This window comes from Podarcis liolepis (genome assembly GCF_965112155.1).
Source record: "Podarcis liolepis genome assembly, chromosome: 10".
NCBI classification, from domain to species: Eukaryota; Metazoa; Chordata; class Lepidosauria; order Squamata; family Lacertidae; genus Podarcis; species Podarcis liolepis.
Window position 1 is genome coordinate 31860612 of NC_139562.1, and position 27412 is coordinate 31888023.

At 44.0% G+C, this 27412-nt stretch overlaps 1 protein-coding gene across 1 annotated transcript in view; it reads left to right on the forward strand.

The window, feature by feature from the left end:
• The first annotated feature begins 1109 nt into the window (after nucleotides 1-1109).
• SREBF2 (sterol regulatory element binding transcription factor 2) overlaps nucleotides 1110-27412 on the forward strand; it is a 35319-nt gene continuing 9016 nt past the window's right edge. Inside the window, exons 1-15 of the mRNA XM_083462581.1 lie at nucleotides 1110-1537; nucleotides 14406-14795; nucleotides 16507-16688; nucleotides 17498-17638; nucleotides 18356-18580; nucleotides 19010-19124; nucleotides 19309-19490; nucleotides 20098-20290; nucleotides 21166-21347; nucleotides 22124-22397; nucleotides 23173-23342; nucleotides 23557-23725; nucleotides 24259-24379; nucleotides 25324-25433; nucleotides 27249-27381. Coding sequence (XP_083318707.1) covers nucleotides 1453-1537; nucleotides 14406-14795; nucleotides 16507-16688; nucleotides 17498-17638; nucleotides 18356-18580; nucleotides 19010-19124; nucleotides 19309-19490; nucleotides 20098-20290; nucleotides 21166-21347; nucleotides 22124-22397; nucleotides 23173-23342; nucleotides 23557-23725; nucleotides 24259-24379; nucleotides 25324-25433; nucleotides 27249-27381 — 2672 coding nt within the window. The 5' untranslated portion in view covers nucleotides 1110-1452. The remainder of the gene's footprint in view (nucleotides 1538-14405; nucleotides 14796-16506; nucleotides 16689-17497; nucleotides 17639-18355; nucleotides 18581-19009; nucleotides 19125-19308; nucleotides 19491-20097; nucleotides 20291-21165; nucleotides 21348-22123; nucleotides 22398-23172; nucleotides 23343-23556; nucleotides 23726-24258; nucleotides 24380-25323; nucleotides 25434-27248; nucleotides 27382-27412) is intronic.

Consider the following 27412-nt stretch of genomic DNA (forward strand, 5'->3'; position numbering starts at 1 on the left):
ACTGTATTCCTGGCCTTGGCACAGAAAGCTATAACTCTTGATATGCATATATAAACAACTGAAAGAGACCATGCCATTGACAAATATAACATGTGAAGTGTCTTTGAATGGAGGCTTAAATAAGATTTAAGTCCTTAGAATACTGAGGAAAAAATGAGATGAAAATATTAGGTTCCATACGAAATACCTTGCTCAAGATGCTCCTTTTTTAAAAATGGGCTGGGAAAGTGCACATATAAACATTTGGCGATCATTCGTAGCCAAGTAAGATTGCCTTCCATGAACACAGTGTTAACAGTGAGTCCGTAAGTGACTGTGGAGACCAATTCTGGATCCACACGTCCTTCCACAGTGGGGACATGGGTTTCTGAGCAGGAGTTGATCACGGTGAGGGTTTGCCAAATGTGCCTTCCTCTTAGCTCATTTCTCCCTTGTGTCCTGAGTTCGTGCTTCTTCAAAGTCCATGACATCTTTGGTAAAGGCACAGTGTCTAATAGCATCAGCTATAGTAGCGAGCAATTTGTCATATCTAACAAATAGAGCACCCAGTATGGAATTGCATCCCCATCATGGTCTAGAAAGACTTGACTTCTCTTCTCAAGCTGAAACCTGTGGTGAAGTTGATTTTATTACTTATGCATAATTCTATTTGGAAAAGTAAGCCTAGAGCCACTTGACCAAACCTGTCAATGCTCAATCCTGAGGGTTGAGTTTTGACTGCCACGATTTGTTCAAAAAGTTTGTGCAAAGGAGGTAAGTAAATCATCCATTTCGAACTGCAATGATCAAATGCAGACTTCCCGCCCCACTACACCCAGACCGACGAAGGGACCTGGATAACTCGAAAGCTTGCTCCTTATTTTGGCATTTTGACCGTTCATTATACAGTGAAGGTATTGCCTGATGTTAGGACTTCCCGCTACGGGACCAACACACTTCGTTTTTGGCTTGCTCGTGCGGCGCACGGTGTCACAGTCTAGTACGGCGGCGATTCCGTTCCTCTGCTGGAGGGACGGAGGGGCGCCCTGTCACTTTCAAGTTCAAACCCGAACACGGGTTAGATCTCCGCCTCCTTATGCATATTCAAATCCAGCGAGGCGGGCCGCCCGGGAGGGGATTGCCCGGCCGCACGCTAACGAAAGCTGCTGATCGCTGACGCGCCATCACACCACGAGCCGCTCTGCCCGCTGATTGGCCGGCGGGGACCTGGTCTCATTGACAACAAGCCCAGGCCGCAGCGGTGGCTCCTCGCAGGTGGATGGGCGGAGTAGGCGGAGGCTGGGCCAAGATGGCGCCGCCGCGCGGGGCCGGGAGCCTCGGGAGCCTGAGCTGAGGCAGCGCCGCCCGGCCAGGAAGGGGTTAACGCGCTGGGTGTCACCCCGGCCGCTCCCTGGGACGGGCTGCTGACTCGCGGGCGGCGGCGGCGGAGGAGCCGGTTGCGCCTCGCCGGCGATGGAGAGCAGCGAGCTGAGCAGCATGGAGACCATGGAGACCCTGACGGAGCTCGGCGACGAGCTGACGCTGGGCGACATCGACGGTGAGTGCGCGCGGGGAGGGGAAGGAAGGCGCGCCCGGCCTGCGCTGGGGCCGAGGCGCCGCCACCGCCGCCCGTGGATGCCCCCTTGCCGCGGGGAAAGAGGGCTGTCGCCACCCCTTCACCGCGAAGTGCCCCTGGAGGACGGGATAAGCCTGGCCGGATGGGCTGGCAGGTGTCGCACAAGATGCGTGGCGACAGCCATGGTTGTTTTCAAGCTCCTCAGCCCCCTATGGCTCTCCTCCCTCCTCCCCAAATTCACTGTTCAAGAGAGGGCGAAAGGTTCCTCAGAGGGATGCGCGCGCTGTAGACTTTTGACAGGATTCCCGTGGGACACCCCTCCCCCCCCCCGTGCGGTGCTTCCTCGCGAGCAAGGCCCGCTATGCAAGCGCTGCTAAGTTCGGGATTGCAGCCCAGTGTGCACAGCTACCTGGGATCCTAAGCATCCTTGAGTTTAGGTGGTGGGGAGGGGGGCTTATTTCTGAGTACAGTTACCCAGCCTGTGCCAGCAGAGTGAATTGAGTGAGTGTTACCTGCATATTGGAATTCATTATACTTAAGGTGTGGTCCGGGTCAGGGCTGGGCAGAAGATAGATATGGTTCTAACTGGTAGGTTCTCTCAGCGATTGGAACAAATCCCAGGTCTCAGAATTCTTTTGTATCTGGCTCTAGTTGGTTGGGACTTGGGGCTGTAGTAAAAACAACAACAAAGTGGACCCAGCAAGTCTGAAGACCGCCGGTCCCTCATCGCAGTGTCTGGATGCCCCTGATCTGAAGCCCCTGCCCCTATTCATACATATCACTGAAATCTGGAAGGTGCTGATTTAAGTTCATTCATGTGCCTTACTTGGCAGGTGGTTTTCACATCTATGTAAATTATCAGTATAGCCAGTGGATATGTGGCAAAAGATTGTGTGTAGGTGCCTGGGGCTGGAGAGTGTTAAGGAAAAGGAAGTTATATGGAGGCATCATTTTTTCCCCTGTAGGTTTGTCATTTTGGAGACAAACACTTTGCAGTGTGAGCTGGATCATGGTGAAGCTTGCCTTAATTTGGTATAGGAGGTGTGTGACAAATAGGAAGCAGTTTCTGTCTCTTGGTTTCACTTGGTAGTTGCTATCTGTAATGTTTTGAGTTTATAGCTCAGTGTATGATGATGGCATTTGCCATTCTGATCCGAAACATTTACTTACCTCACCCATGAGGCAAGATGAGGTGACTGCTTTAGGCGGCAGGATCCACAGGGTCAGCAGATCCCTATGCCAGTCTTCTCCCCATGTTCCTGATGTCCCCCTTCCTGCCAGGGAAAATCTACATCATTTAGGGGTCCTGCTCAGGTGCCAAAATATATGGGGGCTGGTCCTGACAAAAACCCATTAAAACTTAATTATCCACCTCATGGAAGAGGAAGAAATTTAAAAATATTCTGTAGCCAGATTCACAGGAATTTACTGTATGTTCAGCAACTATGAAAGCTGTAGAAAGTTCTGATAGTACAATTCTTGTTGTCAGAAGATTGTCAGCACCCTAATGCCCTCTGGGTGCTATATCCAGGTCAGAAACTGAACTGGCAAGGACACAGCAAAATGATAGAAGAATGACCATCTGCTCAAGTATCTTGTCAAGAAAGAGGGGAGTAATAGTGGAGTAGGTAGTTGGTGTGAAGACAGGTTTATTGAGTCAAATGGCCATAGTTTTCCATGAATCATGAACCTACTGTCTGCAATAGTGAGAAGCTAGTGTTCTGCAGGTATTTTTCAGCTGAGTAGTCTAGTACTTCCCTAAAATGTAAATAAAGGGATGCTATTTAAAAGCTACTGGACACTACAGATTTGCAGAATGTCTGCATCAAAAGTATTCTGCTATTTGTACTATTTACAGCTGCTTAAGAGCTTCAAAAAGTAGAAGTAGCTGTGTTGGCATGTGTGAAAAAAATCCTAAATATTTACCCGCAAAGGATACTGTACTCTTCTTCATTGCAATATGACACTGAGGAATAGTAACCATTATTCTAAGTAATGCTGCCTCCAGGCTTATCAAAATATTAGGTTCCACTTCTCCTGCTTTGCTGTTGTAGTGCACAGTTGGAAGCATAAGAAGGGGGCACAGTTCAGAGGAGAATACATGCTTTGCATGCAGAAGGTCATTTATTTATTCCCCCAAAGTATTGCTAGGAGAACCCCTTGCCTGAGACCTTGGAGACTTGCTGCTATTTGGAATACTGGTTTGAGACAGTATGGCAGTGTTATTTTCAAGTGTCCTGTAGGAAAGTAGGTAACTTTCACCTTAGGAAGCACTGCAATTGGAAAATGGACTGCATGGCCCTCAGGTGGTCTCTCATGCTGGTTCTGCCACCTCTTCTGACTGGCAAGGACTTTGTGTGTGTGTGGAAGCATCCTGAATATAAAGACTGTTGATTGGAATGTAGCTTCCTGGAATGAGAACCAGATGGAAATGTCTTTGGCCTGTGATTCAGGCATCTCATTTGAATTTGACTGTCAATGTATTTGCCTGCTAGGTTTCTACTTTTTATACCTGACGTTTTTCCAGCAACGTTCTCGATTTAATGCATACTAAAAATAGCTGTCTTAAAAGTTGGGGAACTTACTGCAAAGTCCTTCCTGCCCCACCTTTTAAAAGTCAATACGGTTTCTTTTTCCTCTCTATTTTTAGCATGACTCAAAATAATTAGCCTTTCAACATATTCCTTGTAAGGTTACTTTGTATAGTACCTCACTATTGGGAAACATTGCTCAGTGTTTTAAATTACATGTACCCACTTGATTCACCTTTGCACATTTCCGGCACTCCTAACTTCATGTATTTATCCAGATTGGGAAAATATTTTGTTTGCCAGGAAAAAATTGCTTGACTTGAGGTGTAGCTCTTAAGAATCAGAGTGCTTGAAATAACTATCTGAAAAGAAGTGTGTTAAAGAAAAAAAACTAGAATTCTTATAACAAGTGGAAAATAGAAACCTGATATTTTCAGTAGCAGATAACATCAGACGTTACTCTTAACATTGCACAATGTGTTCTACAAGCTGCTGAGATCAGGAAAGAATTTGTAAATTATAGGTTATTAAACAACAAGGGTGACAAATTGGTTTCATTACTGTTTTCTTGTAAAGCTTTGTATCAGGTATTTAAATTGAGATGGTTTTGGTTGTACAAGACAATTTGACCGAAGAAGCAGATTTTTCATTATTGTCTGGTACGATTGTATTCTGTTACAACCAACCCATAATTGTTACTTTTGCCTTGCTTAGGTAGTGTGAGAGTAGCTTAATGCTTTACACGGCAAACATTGTTGTGTATTTACAAGTGTAATTTACAAGTGTAAATACACAATCTACAAGTGTAAAAACACAATCAGTTGAACATATACCGTTGTGTGCATGCTCTTATACATGTCCATGTGGGAACTCTGATTGGGCCAGGATTGCCACGTCTGTGAGTGTGGATGTTTAAAGATGCATGTGGGTATTTTTCTTTCACACTTATGTAACTCTGGTGTACTGGCAGAAACCATATTTGCTACATAAAGTATGAACTGCCCTTTAGTCCTGTTATCTTACTGGCAAGTTTCTCTCTCCCTTTGCACATAATGCTTCTTGTGCAGCCGTGTTCCAGCAACAACTGTAAGCAATCTGGTTACTGGTTCTGCAAGGCAGTCATGGGCTGTCTTATCCACACAGTAGCAGTCAGCCTCTGGGGAAACCTTTGAGGAAAGACATGGAAAAACAAGAAGATTCAGAAGAGAGGTGTACGAAGAAACCTGTTCTAGAAAAAAATCAAATTCCCAGCATACCACTTCACATTTTTAGGTGCTAACCTCTGTTCTTGTAAATTCCTAGATGTTGATAATTGATCCTTGTCCTTTCTTGTGCCCGAGATGTTTTCAACTCTGGTATAGCCCTTGGAAATGAAGAGAGATGTTTAAGAGATAATTGCTGTCCACAGCTTCTCAGGGAAGTGCTGTTGTTGGCATTTACAGCTGTGTTAGCCTACCAAAGTGACCTGCTGGAGCACAAGCTTGGGCGGTGTGTTTGTGTGTGTGTGTGTGGGGGGGGTGTCCTGAGCTGCCCAGACAACAGGAACCCCCCTTGGCCTCGCTGACGTGGTCCAAAGGAAAGCAGAGCCAGAAATTTGGCATCAGCTTGGCTGCAGGAGTTGCTGGAAGGAGGCATACAAGGCACCATTCAACTGTCTTAGGGATTCCCCTTTGTGTAGGGTTTACTCCTTAGCCTTTTTGTCCCCCAAAGAATAGGCAGTGGAGGTTTAGGATCAGAGTTTTCCTTCTCCTAGATGGGCTACCTTCCCAGGTAGATGAGCCCCATCTGCCCCTCACTTCCCTCTACACAGCATGTGCAGAAACAGCCTTCTTGACTGTTGGACCCACTATTGGTTTTATCTGCTCAATTAAGAAATCAGCTGTATATCCCGTGAAACAGTTTTGCTTGAAATAGTATCAGAATGTAATACAAACAAGCACATTTAAGAGATAACTCTAGTATATACCCATCTCTCTCATACATAAGTTTAAGCCTGTTTTTTCTATGTAAATAAATGGAGGGGGACGGACATTGACATCATAAATTTGACAGAGCAGGTTGCGATTTATCAGTGTTCAAAATATGAATGCTTACAGCCAGACATGAATGTTTAAACGTGTCTGTTCTTCCCCTATTTTTCTTTTATGGTTGGTTCACATGAGATGCCAAACCGTGGTTTGATCTATCGTATTTTTTGCACCCTAACACTCACTTTTTTCCTCCTAGAAAGTAAGGGGAAATGTCTGTGCGTGTTATGGAGCGAATGCCTATGGGTGGCGGGGGGGATCTACTGCAGTCGTGAGCAGAGGATCCATGGTTCCCCTTCCTTCCCTCCTCCGTGGCTCGCTTTGAAAGAGCAAAGCGGGAGAAGAGCCGCTGAGTGGGGAGGAGAGAGGGACAGAGAGCCTGCTTGCTTTAAAGGAGCAAAGCTCCTTCTTTAAAGGAGTAAGCGGCTCCTGTCCGGTTGGTTCCTTTAAAGCAAGCAGGCTCTCTGTCCCTCTCTCCTCCCCACTCAGCTCGCTACATAGCAGCAAAGTTTTTCAGCTCGCTAAGCCTGGGATGAGCGGGGAGGAGAGAGAAAAGCAGAGCCTGCTTGCTTTAAAAGAGCAAAGTGGGAGAGGAGAGGAGCCTTCTCCCCTTATACCCCTCTTCTTTATTATTAGCAGCATCCTTCTCCACCCACCCCACGCGTGCTCCTTGTCCCTTGAGTGCTTTTCCTTCCCTCCCCACTTAAAACGTGGTTACAAAGCATGGATCCACATGGATCCTCAGGATGTTTGCATTGGGCTACCTCAAACTCACTGTCAGATCACATGTCTGTGGCCACAGCATGAACCACAAAAATCATACATCCACTGTTTCGTTTAGAATATGTTTTTCCCTTGTTTTCCTCCTCTAAAAACTATGTGCGTGTTATGGTCGGGTGCGTGTTATAGAGCGAAAAATACGGTAATATTATGAGCCCAGTGATTGCATAGTCTCTCCTTGCCCTTTTCTCGTGTGCTGTGCTTTAATGAATTTCTTTCATAGAAAATATTGTTTTCTGTTTCATCCAAACTAGGGCTTGCACAAACCTCTCAAATCAGGATTGCAAACCAGAATTCAAGCATATACATCTTAATTTGTAGGGCTTGTGCAAACCATAGCTTGCTGGTTTGCACATGGTGGAAAACTATTATTTCCACAAAAGCAAAAGGAAGTCAGTAAAGCAGCATGTGTAGAGGAAGTGGGAGAGTGAGTGCGGTAGCTTATGACAAATATGTGCAACACCTGGTTTGGCATTACATGGCAACTACCCCAAAGTCCTGACTTTTAAAAAACATAGGATAGTTTGAAATTCAGGATACATTTGACTATCTCTTGGCTATGGTTGTATGTTAAGATTTCTCTCTCTCTTAGTTTAAAACAAGTATTTCCAGTTGTAAATAATTTGGCTTCCTATCTGTGTCACCAGTCTCTGTTTATCAGCTGTATAGTGGTTTCACAGTAGTAGTAACAGGAAGGAGTATAGCAGGGGGTTGTGAATATGTTGATTTCTTTCTAAAAGGGAAGGAGATGTGATGAAATATGAGGAAGTCTCCTATCTCATTTTGTAGCCCCATTCTGTCCATCAGGAAGGGCAATGGCTCCCTAAGGTTACAGGCACACATATTTTCCATGCCAGTAATTTCATGTGGGTCTTTCTATGCTAAGCATATGCATGACCCCTGAAATATATACAGTAGCAAAATGTTGTGATTGTTTAATTTTCCAAGGGCCTCAGGGCCAAACTGCACATGTTTAAATAAGTGTGTTTCACCTAGCCAATTTTATTGTGGGGGGGGGGAGCAGTCATGGCACCCCAATAGGAAATAGGCTATTGACCAGAGCAGGGGCTCATACTGCTGAAAAACATTACATACTTGGCTTCTTTCATGCATGTGAGGAAGACAACCAAAGTGGTGACAATTTTCAGCAGAAAATCCAAGTGTTTTCTGAATCCCTAATCAAATAACATTCCAAAACAGGGGTCCCATGTCTCTCTCCCCCCTCAATAGAAAAAGCCAAATTAAGCATTTAGATACCAGGTTATAATTATTGTATGTAATTTTAAAATAATACACCTGCAGCTTTCTTTTTACACAGGAGGTCCAATATCAAGAGTAGGAGTTATGGGGTAGGGTTGAAATGTTAGCCATTTATACTATCAACTTCAATGGGGTAACTTTTCAGATTTGTATTCTACTTGTTATTCAAGGGATGCGGGTGGCGCAGTGGTCTAAACCACTGAGCTTCTTGGGCTCGCTGATTGAAAAGTCAGTGGTTTGAATCCACATGACAGGGTGAGCTCCCGTTGCTCTGTCCAAGCTCTTGCCAACCTAGCAGTTCAAAAGCACACCAGTGCAAGTAGATAAATAGGTACTGTTGCAGCAGGAAGGTAAACGCCATTTCCATGCATTCTGGCTCCTGTCACGGTGCCCTGTTGCGCCAGAAGTGTTTTAGTCATGCTGGCCACATGACCTGGAAAGCTGTTTGTGGACAAACACCGGCTCCCTCGGCCAGAAAAGCGATATGAGAGCCGCACCCCATAGTCACCTTTGACTGGACTTAACCATCCACGGGTCCTTTACCTTATCTTTTTTACCTTTACCTTCTACTTGTTATAAATGCCAATTACTGGATATTTCTAAAGTTGGTTGATGAGTTCCCAATTGCAATTTGCAGAATAGCTCTGACAAATAAAGGGATCATAGGCTGATATCATCATGTCTGCCTCGTGTAGTCAAAAGAAAATGGCTTGGGGATAGAGAGAGTAGCAACAATTAGGGCTTAATTGTGGCCCAAGGGCTGTGTGGTAGAAATTGTAACCTGTCATATGGCCTCCCTTAGGCACCTGCCTCTGTAGGGCTTCCATGCCTGGGCTAGTTACATCTCCCAGCAAGGTAGCTTAGTAGCTCTGAGATCATTATACTATATTTGCTCTTGCTGAAGTTTGAAAAATTGGTTGGACCAGAAAATCTGTGGCGTTATTTGAACAACATTGTCAATTATATATGATAGACTGGCAGAGACAGTGGCTGTGCTGACTGGGGGTGATCAGAATTGCTGTCCAAAATATCTGGAGGCTAATGAAGGTTGTTGTAGAGGTTTTTCTTAATGGAGATTGGTTGCATCAGGAATAGGCAAACTCAGCCCTCCAGATGTTTTGAGACTACAATTTCCATCATCCCTGACCACTGGTCCTGTTAGCTAGGGATGATGGGAGTTGTAGTCCCAAAACATTTGGAGGGCTGAGTTTGCCTATGCCTGGGTTACATAGTCAGATTGATCTCCGTAAGAGGCATAGGAAGCTGTCAGGGAAGACACAAACTTTTTGTTGATCTCTTCTAGTGATAACTTTTATTTTGGGAGCGTTTCAACCCATTGCTACTTTCTCCCTGCTGGAATTGCATTCCTGATTGCACCATAGATTATAAATGAGGGTTCATATCTTCACTTTCCTAAACTTGCACCCTTTTTGTTCGCCAAAAGAATCACTAAAGCATGTGGGTGGGTATATGCGGTCTTGGCTCCCTTTCCTTTCCTTTTATCCCTTCACCTCTCAGCTGAACTCTGTCAGGTGAATAGTCTTCCCTTGCTTCTTTGTAAGCCTGACCAATATTCCTTGCCTAACAGGTTTCCATATGTATCAAGTCCTGTTTCCCAGCGCTGATCAATTACTACCCACAATAGCCCAGGTCCTGGGAGTGGCTCATTTGCTACTAACTTGGCGGAGCTTGCAGAATAAAGAGGAAACAAAGGAGGTTGTGGCATGAACAGAACTGCTTATTTGTACTCTGAATGGTTGTTCTTAGTTGCTTCCACAGGCTTCTGGGTTTGATTACTTAGTGACTTCTGCAGTTACAAGATCTGCTTCCTACTTGGGAAATTGGCAGGTAGCTTTGTCTAGTTTTTGTGATCTCTGTACAATTAGGGACATTCGATCCACAATTTTTGGCAGGCTGACCTGCTCCCAATCTGGGAAGAGATCTTTGCACATGTTAAGAATGGTGCCCTCATTAACAGTATGTGGTTGCCAAGATGTGGTGTGGGTACACTTTGGCTGACATGCCTGTATGTGCTGGGAGAACAGCAGCATGCTCATAAATTGCACACGTTGTCTGACTCTGTTCTGTTCTAAGAACCTGTTCTCAGCTACTTCAATAACATAACAGCAACTGTAATGTTATCCTGGCTACAGCTTTCCTTGAAAGCAACACTTGTCAGCCAAGACAAATGTATCCACCGAAGATTTGTATTGTAATGGCAACTTCCACTTCAGCTGATTCAATTGACTATGAAACACAATTGGTATATGGAGCTTGGCAGAAGGACACTCCAGCACCAAGTCACAGTTTACTACTTAGTGAATGAATGCAGGTAGCTATGCTGGTCCTTTAGAAGCAATCTAAAAGTGACAGCATGGCAATATCCTTTATTGGGGTCACCTAAACTGTCACCTAAATTGTCCTATTGCTGCAGTAATAAAACTGCTAGCACATTTGCAAAGCTAAGCAGGGTCCAGTAAGGTTTCAAATTGGATGGGGGATTGCTTGTTGAAATTCCCGCATTGCAGGGGGTTGGACTAGATGGCTTCCAGGGTCCCTTCCAACTCTTCAGCTCTATGGTTCTAAAAACAAACAAACCCAGTAGCAGGTTCCCCCTAATAAACAGAACTCTCTGCTGTTAATGAAGTGAACCATGGCTTCCTCTCTTAAATCTTAGAATGAAATTACCAGCATACTTTGAATGTGCCTTGCTCTAAACTTGCACTAGTAATGTCTGAAAGGTTGCACATACATTGTGTGCCATTAGGCCATGTGTACATGTTCTGGGCACTTGTTAAATCTGTAGGAGGGAATGCTAGTAAGTACATGTAGCCGTTGGCAAAGTTGCAGCTTTATTACTGCTTCCATTCTTAATGTTTTAATGCCACCACTTTGCAGCTGGTAACCGAACGTGCTTACTGAGTTTCTATCCAGATTGCTGATTTTTGTTTCCTTAGCTAATTTATTTAGCTAATCCACATTTCTGATATGAATGGTAGAACTGGTTATAAATGATTGTGATGCAAGGAGACGCTGAAGCAGACTCCTCCTGTGGAACCTTTGCAGCCTGATCCTGTGCTTGTTTACTTGGTGCTGTTGTTCAGGATCAAACTGCATGCCGTGCAGAAAAACATTGCTATCCTATCATCCATTAAACCTGAGCAAGGCAAGCACATACTCTAACCCAGTTCCGAATCCAGAAGCCTAGGAAAGGTTCTGTCTGGCACTAAGAGTGAGCAATCCCAGTGGCCATTTCCTCCAAGCAATATAGTCATACCTCGGGTTAAATATGCTTCCGGTTGAGCGTTTTCAGGTTACGCTCCACAGCGACCCGGAAGTAACAGAACATGTTACTTCAAGGTTTCGCCGCTCGCGCATGCGCAGACGCTCAAAATGACGTCACGTGCATGAGCGGAAGCGGCGAAACGCGACCCGCGCATGCGCAGACGCACAGTTGTGTGTTACGCTCTACTCAGGATGCGAACAGGGCTTCGGAACGGATCCCGTTCGCATCCAGAGGTACCACTGTAACCATCTTTGCCTGCCCCAGTGGGTGTCTGTATCTCTCCAACTGTATCCAAGTGCCACCCGAGTTATCTGCCAAAAGTGACATTCTTTGAAAAGAGCCGAATGTCATTCAGACACACATGGGTGGGAAAAAGGGTCTGGGGAAATTGTTCCTTTGTCCCTTCCCTTCGGGTCTATCATTCACCATCAGAAAATGCTGCAACTAACCACCTATGCTATGTTGGTTTGTAAGTGAGTTCTCTCCCTTCTACTCGTAATTAAAATCTAATTTGGCTGTTGGGGTCTGAAGTGTGTGTTTGCCGATCTTCAGGTTCGGGTAAACTTGCCTGGCTGTAGTTCATATGCTGCTAGGGTGAAAGAGTTGGTTTCATGGGGAAAAGAGCAGCCTATGCCAAATCTAAGGCTGGGAGAATCAGTTTGATACTAGTCCCATTGTCCAGAAGAGATATTGCTGGGAAGCACAGGACACCTTGTCTTAGAATCCTGGATATTTTCTTGAGCACCCCAGAATTCTGTCCCATCTGGGGGCTGTGACAAGAAGGAGTGGTGGCAGCAGTGATTACTGGATAGTTAAGATGCAACTGGCTTACCTTACAAGGCTGTTGTGCAGCAGTTGCACAAGGAAGGGCATAAACAGCCCTCTCCTAGCTTTCCCCTTCTGTTACACATGCTACACAAGGTTGTCCAACATTCTTATTTTGTATTGAAATCTCAGTTGATCAGCCCTCCTGGGGAGAGCAGATGTTGAGCCCACCCCTAGTGCTGTTGTCCCAATAAACACCTCCCTGCTCCTGCCCCGCAAGCTACCGTTCTGCCCATTGAAGGAAAAGAATACAATTAACCACATTTTTCTTCCCACCATGAAGCAAATAAGACCAGATGTGTGTGTGTGTGTGTGTTTTATAGCAGAAGGTGGGGTGGGAGGGGGAAAGGGTTCAACTGCTGTGATCAAATTGTAGCAGTGCTCCCCCCATCATGACTGCATTTCATTAAAAAAGAAAATACTGATGTCCTGTGGAGCATGTAGTTTAGTCCTTAGTTCCGTGAGGCTTATTTCCAAATACATATGTGTAAGATCATTACTTAATATATCTCTGGCTTATGCTTTATTGAGGCTAAAATACCACTGTTATATGGGCTCTGGCAGGTTGACCAACTATTTGTCTTTAAAATATTTATATTTATTGACCCTGTCAGGTTCTCAAGGCAGCATACAAGATAACAAAACAAACAATGTTATAAAAGCAGCACACATAGAATGCAAACAACTGAAGAATTCAAATAGCAGCAAAAACAAGAAATACCACCCAGGCATCAAGAACAAATAACATTATGGGTTGCATACAGTACTAGTCCTACTCAGAGTAGGCTCATGGAAATTAGCATCAATGGCTGAGTTCAGTCCATTAGTTTAAGTGGGTCGACTCTGAGTAAAACGTAGCTGAACACAACCCAATATATTTCAAATCTTAATCACTGGGTGGCAAATGCTTGACTGAAAGTAAAAGGCAAAAATGTAAATGTAAAAGCCACGTGGTAAATGTAGGTTGGAGTGATTGAAGAGTTTCAAAGTATGGGTATGTCACAGCAGACAAGGCTCTGTTTCAAGTAACCAGCCATGTCACTTATTTAGGGGGAATCCTGAAGTGGGACCTCTGTTCATATAGGACAGGGGTCAGCAAACTTTTTCAGCAGGGGGCCGGTCCACTGTCCCTCAGACCTTGTGGGGGGCCGGACAATATTTTGAAGGGGGGAAAAAGAACGAATTCCTATTGCCCACAAATAACCCAGAGATGCATTTTAAATAAAAGGACACATTTTACTCATGTAAAAACACACTGATTCCCAGACCATCCGCAGGCCAGATTTAGAAGGCAATTGGGACGGATCCAGCCCTCGGGCCTTAGTTTGCCTACCCATGTTATAGGAGCTTCAAGTACTGTGACCTCAGACTGCCTGAGGCTATAAAGTTTAAAATAAGCACTTTGCATTGTGTTTGGATAGTAGCTGGTGGAGGTCTTGGTTATTTGGCATATTTATGCTCTGCCTGCTAACTAAAGCTTAAAGCTATATATTTAAAATACAAAGAGTTACAATGGAAGAGCAAAGATGTCCTAAGGTTTTGCTTTCAGATGTTCCAGCTGTTACTCTGCTTCTAAATCTCTGGGCTATCTTGGAGGAAATTGGTTTTTTAGCAGTCTCATGCAGGGTAGGGCATCCTTATCTGGCCACTTCTGCTGATGTCACTTGTAGTTTTGGCATCTGCTTTTAAGCGCTGGATTGAATATGATCAAATTTTCAAGCCCAGGTTAACAACCAGACAGCCATGTTTTGAGCCCATTGAAGTTTGCAAGCAATTGTAAAATACAGCCAAACATATAGCTCATTGCAGTAATAATGGGAATGTGACCAAAGCATTATGGGAAGGTTTGGTTTGGTCAGGAACAGCTGACGCTGGCCGACAACCAAAGCTAACAAAATACGCTTTGGACCACAGGCATCATTTGGGTGTCCAGCTATAAGACTCAATGTAAAAGTATCCCCAAGCCAAGGACCTGATTTATTCAGGAGGGAATTTGTTCCCATCTCAAACAGACAAATGTGCATAGTATATATTTTGTTCCTGGGATTACATCTGGTGACGCTTTCATCAGTCTCCTTGGTATCAATAGTCCATCATATCATTTCACTGTTTTCCTTTCTTTTTAATTTATTTTTTTATAGAGATGCTCCAATTCGTCAGCAACCAAGCTGGAGAATTTCCAGATCTGTTTTCTGAACAGTTGTGTGGCTCCTTCCAGAGCAACAGCGTATGTAATGGTGGTGGAACCTCGGATCCCTCGTCACAGAGGCCCTACAGCCAGGGGCAGCTACAGACCTTCTCGCCTAGTGCAGCTTCTCCCCAGCTTCAGACCGTGCAAGTGAAGGTGTCTCAGACAACCGCTGCAACACCTGTTCCACAGCGGACAGCACCTGCTCTTCAGCCTCGTCCCCAGGTTCAGCCTCAGCTCCAGCAGCAGACTGTGATGATTACTCCAGCTTTCAGCTCTGCTCCCCAGACCCGGTTCATTCAGCAGCCTGTAATATACCAAAATGCAGCCACAAGTTTTCAAGGTAACTTGCAAAGTCTTTGTAGTAACAAGTAGTCCTATGTTGTAGGTAGCTCTTAAATGTCTTGCCCTAATCTTCCAGCAGAGCAAAAGGTATCAGAGCAGCATTTACAGCCACCATTCCTGATTTCATATCTGTGAGAAGTTTCTAATATTGCTTGAAATGTTTCTAAATAGGTGCACGTTTTCTAGGATCTCACAGGCAAATTAGAGAAGCTTGGCATTTGGGGTGAAGAAGGGCATTGGAGACCAAGACCAGGGAGTTGGGGAGTGGCCTTAAATATTGTGCAGTAAAGCATAGGTAGCACTCAAAAGTAACTCTGTGAATGGTATCACTGCAAGTAACATACAATTACACTATACGTCATGCACCTTTATCACTCTAACTCTCCTCAGGTGTTGGAAATAAAGAAAGCTAACATATGGGGGAGGCAGTAGGGGCAAGTGGGCTAGCTCCACCATCAGGGCCCCACTCATATTTCAGGGTTCTAAAATAAAGTGGGGGGGGGGGCTCCATGAATATAAAAGGTCTCTGTGCTTCAGATAGTCACCTGTGAGTTGGAGGTTGACAAACTATGAGGAGGTCAAGGGGGAAGTAGGGCTCTTGTCCCCAGTGTTTACTTTCCTAGATTTATAACAACTGAAGAAGGCTTATAAATGGTCCCTGTACTCTTCTGTAAGAGCATGACACTTTCTCATTCTTGGCTGTCTCTCCAGTATCCGAATCTTCCACTACTTCTGATTGTATAGAATCTACTGTTTTCTAACCTTTTTTAATGATGTGTTGGGTTCAGACTTTACATATGTAGAACTCATCTTGAGGGATGCTTTGTGGTAATTTTTGCCAGTTCCTCCTTTCCCTTGCAGACCCTTGTGTCCCATGGAAATATTCTCTGGAGGGTTGGGGGGACCCCTGGTACAGCAGAGGATGTTGTACTGAGGGGTATGGGGGGGAGGGGAACTGGCAAATATTGACTCTCCCTTCCTCCCCCTTTCTCAGCAGTAGCCACAGAAGGGCATGTCTTGATCTAAGTCTATACTGTATGTTTAAAACATCACAAACTAGAATAGAAAAACTTAAACTCCTAGCAGCTGTAGAAATCTTCAGTGAGAAAATATTCAGTAAGACTTCTGTCTAGTCTCTGTAACAGAATCATCTTGACTAACTTCTCGAAGACCAACACCCTCAGAAATGCTCTGACTCTTGTGCCACCCAGCCTTATTTGAGGCAATGCCTGTGCTCTTAGTAGGGGTATGTCTCATCTCCCCAATACATGGGAAAACTTGTACAAGAGACATTCTCCGAAACTACCCTTAGAAAAAGCAACAACTAGGAAACACATGCTAGGAATATGAGAAGCACCTCTGAGCCATGTGGACTTGCTCATGGCAGCATTGTTGGTTTTTTGGTTTTTTTTTAAAAAAGGGAGCTGGTCCAGATAAATGTGACTAGAGCTAGACAATCTTTCTTTATCTGTTTTCCTGACTTCAATATTTGCTGCTGGTTTTTAAATTCTTCATAGATTGCTTTGCTGGCTCTAATGCTGCTAGGAAGAGGAATCAGGAGAAACACCCCTCCCCCCAATAGCTGACTGAACACTGGCCATTCCTGAGAGGGCATGGATTGCAGCTTAGCTTCATAATGAAAGCTGTAGTCTTCCGTCAGCACCAGCTCATTCAGGCAGTTTCTCAGATTGCTCTTGTTTTCCTTTTAGTGCTGCAACCCCAGGTTCAGAGCCTGGTGACTTCCTCGCACGTTCAACCAGTCACTATCCAGCAGCAAGTGCAAACGATGCAAGCTCAGAGGGTTTTGACACAAACAGCCAACGGCACCATCCAGACACTGACCCCGGCCACAGTCCAGGCAGTAGCTGCCCCTCAAGTCCAGCAGGTTCCAGTGAGTAGTTTTGTGTTGTAATATTATGCGGGAAGGTTTAGTTTTCTGCACTTCCGAGGCGTGTATATTTATGCAGGCGGTTTCCTTTCTGTTCAAAGTCAGGAAGTGGCTTCACTGCTTGGAGACCAAACTATCCTCAGCAGTAAAGTTCCTTAGGCTTAGATCACTGATGGACTGAATTGTAGGATAGCTTAGCCATAGAAAAATGGACAGCAGTGGTCCAATATCAGAAGAAGGTCAGTAGAGACTTTGGAGAGGGTTTTTTGTGGGAGAGAGAGAGAGCCAACTTTTCCAAACTACTAGATGTAGAGCTCTATATATAGCATATTGGGGTTTAATATTTAGTAACGTGCCAGCTGCAGTATTGTTAAATGGAAGGGAAAATAATCAGAGACAATAGAGTATTCCTTGTTTCACTGCTGAAAGCTTTTAGCAGTTGGATACAACACGTTTTAGAACTGCCTTCATAACTACAAAGGCTTAGAACTTGTTCTTCGTACAGAAGGATCAAATTGTCTTCAGTGGCAGTCAGACTCCATACTGACAGCACAGTTCTTACTATATTGAGGGTCTTCCATACACCCAACAGGTTGGCTCATTGGCAAGTTCTTATTGGCCTTTGGCATTTGCAGGAAGGAGCATGGGGTGAACATACAATGAAGCAGATATATATTGAAACTTGCATACTTGAACTCCATGCAGTCACACAGAAATCCGTTATAAAAAAGGTTGCCCAGCTTCTGCAGTGTTTGCAGTATTGAGCTTTGTGTTGTTGTGCTAAACCTTTTAACTGCCTCTTCTCCTTCTAGGTCCTTGTCCAGCCACAGATAATCAAGACTGATTCTCTTGTCTTAACAACACTGAAAGCTGATGGCAGCCCTGTTATGACTGCTGTTCAGAATCCAGCCCTCACAGCACTGACCACGCCTATTCAGACAACAGCCTTGCAGGTACTGTAGGGCATCTTGCTTTCCCTTCCCCAATATGCACCTTCTCCCTCTTGCCAGCCAGTTTAGTGTTTTAAGAATCTGTTAAGTGGGACAGGCAGAAGGGGATCATTTAACAACTGAGCATCTAAAGCCTGTACCAGCTGCAGCTTCTTCAAGAGTAACTCCATGTGGAGCTCTTTGCTGTAATCAGGTCATGAAGTTATTAGAGCGTGGACACTTGAGCTTAGGCTATCCTGGCCCAGTAATGGCTGCTGCTGGAAAACAGGCTGGAATTGGGCATAGGCCACTGAGAGCACACTCAGATCACCTGTATCTCTAGTGGCAGCTTCAAATTGAGGAGAACCCCTTAGCTGCATACCCATCCAGAACATGCCTCCCTATTTCCTGGGCTTGGGAAACACCCATAGTACCTTCAAGCATCTATCCAGCATCTGCACAATCTCTTCTGATTCAGATGGATGGAGAGGTATGAACTGACTCTCGTCGGCATACTGACAGCACTATGTCCCAAATCCCTGGATGACAGCTCCCAAGGACTTCCTATAGATAGTGAACAGCATGAGGGACCAAATGCCAAGGGGCCAAGCAGGAGTCCCCCAGAGCTGATCTCATGTAGCAACCGCAAGTAGGAGCAGAACCACTATAACACAGAGGCCCCAGCTCCCAACCCACCGAACAAATTAATCTTTAACTGGGTCACTGTTGTCTTTTTTAAAGACTTTGGTTGGTGGCAATGGTACCATCTTGACCACAATGCCCATGGTGATGGGAGGGCAGGAGAAGATGCCCATCAAGCAGGTGCCTGGTGGTGCCAAGCAACCAGAACCACCAAAGGAAGGAGAGAGGCGGACAACCCATAATATAATTGAGAAGCGGTACCGATCATCTATAAATGACAAGATCATAGAATTGAAGGACCTAGTCATGGGAACAGATGCAAAGGTATGAGTTGCTTTGTGGCTGAAAGCAAAAAGGCTGCTGTGATTTCAAACCCAGTTGACAATATGCTTGCAAGTCATATTCTCTGCTCCTTTTTTATTTTCTTCATTTGAAAGTTAGAAAAATACATAATTATATGTGCACTAAACATGGTGAGACATAAATAAGAGATAAAAAGATATCTTGTGGTATTAATACGCCTAGATTCTCTGCTTCTTACTGAGATTATCAGTCTTTGCTCAGTCAATATGGAGTTTTGGTCTCCCATGATAGATGCTAAATGTATTTGATTTGAATCCATTTCTTATTCTTCCCTGTGATTGGGAAAGTCATTGCAGTTTTAGTGTAGAAGCTTGTGCTAAAAGAGCATTTGGTGGCATTATTGCTAAAAATTACTGTTCATTCTCTTTAATGTATGCACATTATTTGCAGATGCACAAGTCAGGGGTACTGAGAAAGGCCATTGACTACATTAAGTACCTACAGCAGGTTAACCATAAGCTGCGTCAAGAGAACATGGTCCTGAAGCTTGCTAATCAGAAAAACAGTAAGTGTTGGGTGGCTATTTAAGTGCCTTTGACCTCCTACTTCACTGTTTGATGACGTATATTATTGGTTGCCCAGTTTAGTGTGGGCAGGTTAAGCAAGGGAAGCAAGGGAAAGCATGAAGGGGAAAGAAAACTGAATTGTGAATGTGAGTAGTTAATCTGTGCAATCTCTGGTCTTTTCAGAGCTGTTGAAGGGGTTTGACCTAAGCAGTTTGGTGGACAATGATGTGGATCTGAAGATAGATGACTTCAACCAAAATGCTCTGTTGATGTCTCCTCCAGCCTCTGACACAGGGTCACAAGCAGGCTTTTCCCCTTATTCTATTGATTCAGAACCAGGAAGCCCACTGCTGGATGATGCAAAGGTAGTCAACATCCTAAAACATTCTACAGAGGGAAGCGTGCATAAGGGTTGCCTGTTACTTGTAGACATGGGTGATGTGTGCTGGATGAGCTGGAGATCTTGTGCTTGGCATTAAAGGCTGTAATGAACTATGGTTCTAGAGGAAGATGTGACTCAGAATACAAAGGTTAATCAGTTCCATGACATTATCATCCCTGGCTAGTTTAGGCTGTCATTGTGTGAAGTCCTGTACCCAAAGCCTAATAATACAATATTTCGTCCCACAGACCTTTTAATAAAAAGGTTGACGTAACTCTGCTGTCTCCCCTTCTTCTCTTGCCTCTTAACAGGAGTGAGAATAGGAAGAAGAAATGTTGTGCAGAATTTATAGATATAAATTGATTGGCTGCAACAATAACACTAGCTCTCCTTCTGATTCAGCACACTCAGAAACGTGTTGAGGCATGATAGCGGAGATTGTTCTTATAGCCATGTTTGAAATGCTATGATAAATTGTGAACATCAGTCAATTCTTACACATTCTCAGTAGGCCGGGAACAATTAATTATCTTCACTGTTTCACAATTCTCTTGCTCTCTAACAAATCGTCCTCTACCACTATGGTCTAGGTTAAAGATGAACCTGACTCTCCAGCTGCCGCTCTTGGAATGGTTGACCGCTCACGGATGCTGCTTTGTGCTCTTACGTTCCTCTGTCTCTCCTTCAACCCTCTAACATCCCTCCTGGAGGGCCAAAGGACAGCTGACCCTGATGGTTCTGTACATCATAGCTCAGGGAGGAGTATTCTGTCAATAAATTCAGGTACTGTCAGAAATCCAGTCTTTCAGTATACTTCAGTATACATCTCCATGCTGCTTGTTTGGTGTTTGGAGTTCTTTAGGGATCACATATACAGTAGCTGAACACAGACAGTAATAGTGACACAGGGGAAATGGGGTGTTATTTATTTGCTTTTAAAAATATATATATATTAAAGGATGTTATTTATTTATATGCCCCCTTTCCATAGTTAAACCATACTCAAGGTTGCTTACATCAAAACATGTACACCATTCATTAATATATCAGCACTGGCCACTTCATTGCTTGGATATTGAGAAACCCCTGCATTGTATATTAAAGTAATGATTTGACCCTTGCTACAATATTCTGTAAAGAATTGTGCAGGGCACTCCTTTGCATGTTTACTGAGAAGTAAGCTGCATTGTGTTCAGGGAAACTCACTCCTAAGAAAACTTGTATAGGGTTGCAGCCTTCATCTGTTCTGAGTTTTACTAGTTCATTTTAAAACCCCATCCTCATAGCACTTCTGCAAGACATGGGAGTTATTAAGTAAGATTCTTACAAGAATCACATCGTCTAGTTACACTGAGAAATAATTTTTATCTGTTTGAGTAAAATTCAGCATTTGTAGAGCCAATACGGATTGTGTTGCACATTTTGAACATATTTATATATATGTAACGCACACACACAAATCTGTAATCCCAACTTTAGCAATGCAGTTTATTTGGGACTCAGAGCTAATAAACCCTATTGCCTGAGCCCCCACCTCCTTATATGCACAGCTTTTTTACATAATTAAAATTCATCCCAGACTTGTTATTTTAATATGTTACCTCATCCATCTCCCCTCTGGCCCCCCTTCATATCTCTTCTGTTATCTTTCCTTGTAGGCTCTGGTGGCTGGTTTGGCTGGATGATGCCCACTCTGATCCTGTGGCTTGTGAATGGTGTTATTGTCCTGAGTGTGTTCATAAAACTCCTAGTACATGGAGAGCCTGTGACCCGACTGCACTCCCGGTCATCGGTTACTTTCTGGCGGCATCGGAAACAAGCAGACCTGGATTTAGCTAAGGTAGGTCAAGTTCTTGCTTCAGAAAACAAATTTTGTTTCTTTCCCAGTTTGTCTTCTGGAGCAGTACTGAACAGGCAGCACCTCAAAGTGCAGATCAACTCTCCAGAGAGGCTTTTGCACTTGGGATTGCAAGCATTTGTCCTACTTCTGAAACACTTGTATGGTAAAAGACTCTGGAGCTCTTTAGTTCTCCACTTGTCTCCTTTCAGAAAGCCCCCCCAAATATTTTTGAATTGCCACCCTCAGCTTTAGCTGTGTAAAGCAATCTTTGTTTTTGCCATGGGCCTGGGGTAAATTTGAATTTTGCAACTGAAGCTAATTGTAAAAGTGGCCAGATTGTCACAGTTGCTTAATATGCCTGAAGGTTTAAGGTAGTATCTCCAATAAAAGTATTACAGAACATCAGTTGCTATTTCAATCTTTCTTTATATACTGTTAGCATATTTGAATAAGATAGAGAAAAAAGGCAGTTTGAAAGTTACTATTGGTTGGCAAAACTGCTTTTTTGTAAACCACTTAGAGATTTTCTCATCAAGCAGTATATACATTGTGTTACATAAATAAACGTAGAAATAGATTTAAGTGGAGATAAATAGAAGAGACCAAAAATGCAGCCTTAGGGTCAAAGATGCTGCATCTTTCAAGGCTAGGCTAAAGGTGATTATGCTTGATTGTGCAAGTTTCCACATGCCATCTCAGAGAGTCTCTGAAGTCACTGGACTCTCACAAGTCTTTGCTGCACCTCCAGCTTTTCTGTTTTTGTTCTGTGCCTGCAGGAAGATTTTACTGCTGCTGCATCAAACTTACAGACTTGTCTGTCTGCCCTGGGCCGAGCACTGCCTGCCTCTCGTTTAGACTTGGCCTGCGGCCTGTCCTGGAACGTTATCCGCTACAGTCTCCAAAAATTGGGGTTGGTGCGTTGGTTGCTAAAGAGGACATCTCGGCAGAGACGAGCAACAGAAGCCCCTGCAGGTTTTGAGGATGAAGCCAAAACTAGTGCGCGTGATGCAGCTCTAGCCTATCATAAGCTCCATCAGCTCCATATCACAGGTAAGTGGAAAAGGGAGAAGGTGGACACTTCTGTGAGTGTCTAGTGTGATGACCTAGACTTATCTACATACTTTGACTGTGTTCAATAGAACATTTAAAAAACCTAGGTCTGCAGAGAGTGCTTCATTCTAGCTTGATGATACAAGTAGTGCCGTACTCTTCTTTTGCAGGTGTGTGTCTTGCTAGATTTATTCTTACCTGAAAATCAATAGAATAACCAGCTGAGATGATTCAGGTAGTAAAATGAAGGATGGTCTTCTATTTGGCCTGTATGAAAGAGCTTGATATACATAGCTTGGGTTTTGTTTGGTTGATTCCCAAAGTTACAATCTTACAAAGATAAGATTGTAGATAGATATAAACCAAGGCTTTGCAAGGCAGGACATTACTACGCTTTAAGGTTTGAATGCAACAGAATCTCAGTAGCTCAAAGGGCTTTCCCAAATCAAACCATGTGAGGCACTAATTGTACTGGGAAAGTCTCACATGGCGTGAGTTTAAAAAAGTGATGTGTATATGTACCTGCAACTCAGGATAGTACTCGGTGCATCTGGTGAAGTAGACTGCAGCCCACAAAATCTTGTGACATAATTAATTTGTCCAGTGATGCTGAATGTTAGAAGATTCAGAAAGAAAATATTCCAAGGAAATACCCCTTCATACAGCTATATTTGAGCTTCTGCATGACTGTCTTTGGTGCAAGAGTCTATCTTGGCTGCCCCTCTGTAAATTATTTTAAAGGAGATGACTCTTTCTCCTCTGGTTTCTGATGCAGGTAAGCTACCATCCAGCTCTGCCTACTCAGGATTGCACATGGCTCTGTGTGCTGTGAATCTGGCTGAATGTGCAGAAGAGAAGATTTCACCAAGCACACTTGCAGAAATTCATCTGACTGCTGCAGTTGGCTTGAAGACCCGCTGTGGTGGCAAGCTGGGCTTCCTGGCGGTGAGTAAATCTCTTTCAAGCCTCCCAACAGAATTTAGAACAAGTATGTATTGTGGCATATTTCAACTGACCACGGTTTTGCATGTGAATGGAAGTGGCTTTTAAGTTGATCTGTATAATTAACTTTACGCAGAATTACTATCCTTGAGTCAGAGGCATGCATAGCTTTCCTTCAGCACCATATCTTACCATGGCACTTTTTCTTTCTTACCAGAGTTATTTCTTAAGTCAAGCCCAGAGCTTGTGTAGTTCTGAGCGCAGTGCCATCCCTGACTCTTTGCGTTGGTTGTGTCACCCATTGGGGCAAAAGTTTTTTGTGGAGCGGAACTGGACAGTGAAAACAGCTGCCAAGGAGAGTCTATATTGCACTCAGAGGAACCCAGGTGAGACCCAGCAGGCTTGTGAATGCGTTGCCCTAAGTCTGCCATCCAAGTTATAAGACAGCATTATGCATGTGTATGCTCACTTTCTCTAGCCAATTCTTGCTTGAAAGCTTTTGGTGCTGTAATAGATTGTGGAACACTGACTGAGCAATCAAATGGACAGTTTCCCAAATGATGGAGTTCTTTCTGCAAACACTTTCTCTGCCCAAACAGATTTTTATTTATTATTTCATTTATATTCCAGCTTCACTCCAACCAGCTCAAGGTGGTATTCTCACAGCAACCCTGTGAGGTTTGTTAAGCTGAGAGCTGGTGACTGGCCTAAGATCGCCCAGTGAGCTTCATGACCAAGTGGGGTTTTGATCCCAGGTCCTAGTACAATATTTCAAATCCTGCATAACATGGCAAGGGTTTGCACCTGATTATTTTTGAGGGATACCTGCATATTACTAGGGAAGCAGCCCTGAATCTTTTGTAACTTATTGAGAAAAGGAAATAAAAGGAAATAAAGCTGATTGTTTTTTCATCTACAGCTGATCCCATTGCACAGGTGCACCAGGCATTCTGTGAGAACCTCCTAGAGAGAGCGGTTGAATCCCTTGTGAAACCTCAGGTTCCAAAGGGGGCTGCAGGACATGATGATGAAGAGCCTTGGTAAGCTGCAGTTCTGTCTCTACCCTATTGGCATTTTTTCTCAGGTTGAGTAGCCGATTCTGACTGCCTGCTCTGTCAGTTCCTGTAGCTGAGCAGGTGGGATGAAGGGTAGCAGCACAGATTTCATCTCTTTGGTTAGGAGCAATGTGGTAGGGCCAACAGAATAAAATTCCTGACATAATCAGACACTTGAATCAAATTCATCTGCCATACCTATTGCCTGTGTGGCAAAGGACAGTTTCTCCCAGCAATTTGTAACTGAATTGCAGATAATGGATTAGTGGCGCATGCAGTTTTAAGGGCAACCCTCAAGCTCAACAAGGTTCATCAGTAAATTATTTCTGTTTTGGAGACAGAAGCACAGAGAAGTGCTTAGTATGCTGCTGGATTGTTGAGAGTTCCATGATAAAAGAAAGTTCCCCAACAGAACTGGAATAATAGCAATTTGCAGAGCAAGGAGAGAGCTGTTAACCAGCCAGGACGCAGGTGGTGCTGTGGTCTAAACCACTGAGTCTCTTGGGCTTTGCCGATCAGAAGGTTGGCAGTTTGAATCCCCGCGACTGGGTGAGCTCCCGTTGCTCTGTCCCAGCTCCTGCCAACCTAGCAGTTCAAAAGCACGGCAGTGTAAGTTGATAAACGTAGAAGGTAAATGGTGTTTTTGTGCGCTCTGGTTTCTGTCACAGTGTTCTGTTGCACCAGAAGCAGTTTAGTCATGCTGGCAACATGACCCAGAAAGTTGTGTGTGAGCAAACGCCGGCTCCTTTGGCCTGCAAGCTAGATGGGCACTGCAACCCCATAGTCACCTTTGACTGGACATACCCATCCAGAGGTCCTTTACCTTACCTTACTAAGTATACTAAGTTGCACACGTTAAACTGATGCACTGTAGAAATGTGTTGCATTGTCTTTACTGGTAAAAGTCTGATTTCTGCTTGTGCTTGTAGTGAATTCTCTAATGCTTTGGAATACCTGAAGTTACTCAATTCTTTTGTGGACTCTTTGGGAATTGGAACACCACCTTTCACTGGAAATTCTGTGTTGAGGTCTGCACTGGGTAAGTGTGAAGAATGCCCAGGTTGCTCAGTGTCCCATATTTCTCAGCTTCATGCTGGAGATCTGCAAGCATTCACTGCTGAGTTAGTGTTCTAAACTTGATTCAGCTGCAACATTAATTAATGTTGCCCAGTTGATCAAAAGTGTATCTTAAGTCAATGATATTTCCTTTAAATCCATAAAGGCCAAAATTGTCATTTTTTTGAAATTTCAAACTCTCATAACTAAAAAACCTGGGGTGAGATAAACTTTAGATTTAAACTTAGTTTTGATAATTCAACAAGTGTACAAAATATTAAGAAAATTGGATGGCATGAGGTAAAAAATTGGACCCCTTGATATGGAATGACCATATCTTCAATCTTCCATGTGACAGCTCTTTAAATATTTGAATATGGCTATCCTATCTCATCCCAGTCTAAACATAGCCAGTTCTCTCAACCATTCCTCATATATGAGGAAGACACCTGCTGATTCAAAGAAATATGAAATTGAGCAGGTAGAATTTTCCTGATATCCCATGATAAATTTGTTTTAGATGTAGTGCAGTTTCTGCTTTTTAAGACAAGCAAGTGTCCAGTCACATGTCAGTGATAGTATTCTACATTGATCATGGTGAGATTTGATCAGCAGCTGAGTGGAGACCTCTAGAGGAGAGTTCAGTAAATATGTAGATCTAATTTTTTTCTGCAGAGAGCAGTACTTACGGCCTTCTCAGCTGAGATCTGAAAGTAAATACTTTTGACCACTTAATGGTTTTGTGGAACACACTATGAGAGCTGGTAACTCAGCCAAGAGGTTAATGAGTCTTGTAAATTCTGGTTAGTGACTCCATTCCCAAGGCAGAAGCATTTTAAATGAGATGCATATGTTGGCAGGGCAGTACCGAGCTGCTTGTCTCTGGTTGCTGTTGTTGTTCCCTTCTGCTGAAGCAGTAAGATGAAGGGGGGAATGTCTGGCAAGATGCTTGACTTTGTACCAGCCTGTGTGTCAGTGGCAGCAGCAGCAGGTGGATGGTACCCTACTCTGCAGGATGGCATTCACTAATGTGCCCTGACTTCAGCAACAAAGGGAGTTGAATCAGTTTTCTTGTCCCAAGCCTAGCACACCTTGCCTGCCCCAAATGTCCATTTTGGCTCTCTCTCCCACAATTTATCCCAGTGACCTGCTCTTGTACACGTTCAACATCACAATCTGGAATTTTTTTTGGACCCTGGGAAGGTTTAGTTCAAGGAAGGGCTCACCCAGAAGCATTACTGTGATGGTATCATGCTGCTAACCCCTTGTCCCTGCCCGCTTTCCCAAATCAGGCCCTGGGCATTTCAAAGCAGCTGCTTAAATGAGATCTGAGCAGGTCTTGCCAGAAACTGACCTTTTCAGCATTGTCCTCCTTGTAAGGGTCCTCCTACCAGCAAGCAACCTCACACTATTCTAGTTCCTGGTAAGTTCATTTTCATTACACAGAAATATGTGTAACTGGGACCCAATGCCATTCTTCAAAATGAAAAGCAGATCCAAGATGGAAATTTAGAACAGAGAAGTGTGGGGGTATGGGTGTGACTTTTCCCTGCCTACCATTTTCTTACTCCAAATTGCCTTCCTCCCATGGCTGGCTCCCCTTCCCAGGAGCAAGGTTTCAGTGTGTTTGAATGCACTTTTGTAGGTTTACAGGGGGAAGGAGCTTGAAGTAAGGAAACAGTGGATGGGGAAAAGATTCCCGTCTCCTGAAGCCATTTTTCATTAAAACAAAACCTGTTGGGATTTGCATTGGTGAGAGTGTCTCATATTTATTGTTCTTTTGTCTCTGCATACCTAGGCCCTGATGTGGTGTGCAGGTGGTGGTCATCCGCAATCACAATGACAATCAGCTGGCTCAGGGGTGATGATGCAGCCGTGAGATCCCAGTTTACCAACGTGGAGCGAATTCCTAAATGTTTGGAGATGATGGAGTGTGTGGCCTTTTTGCATTACTCTCACAAT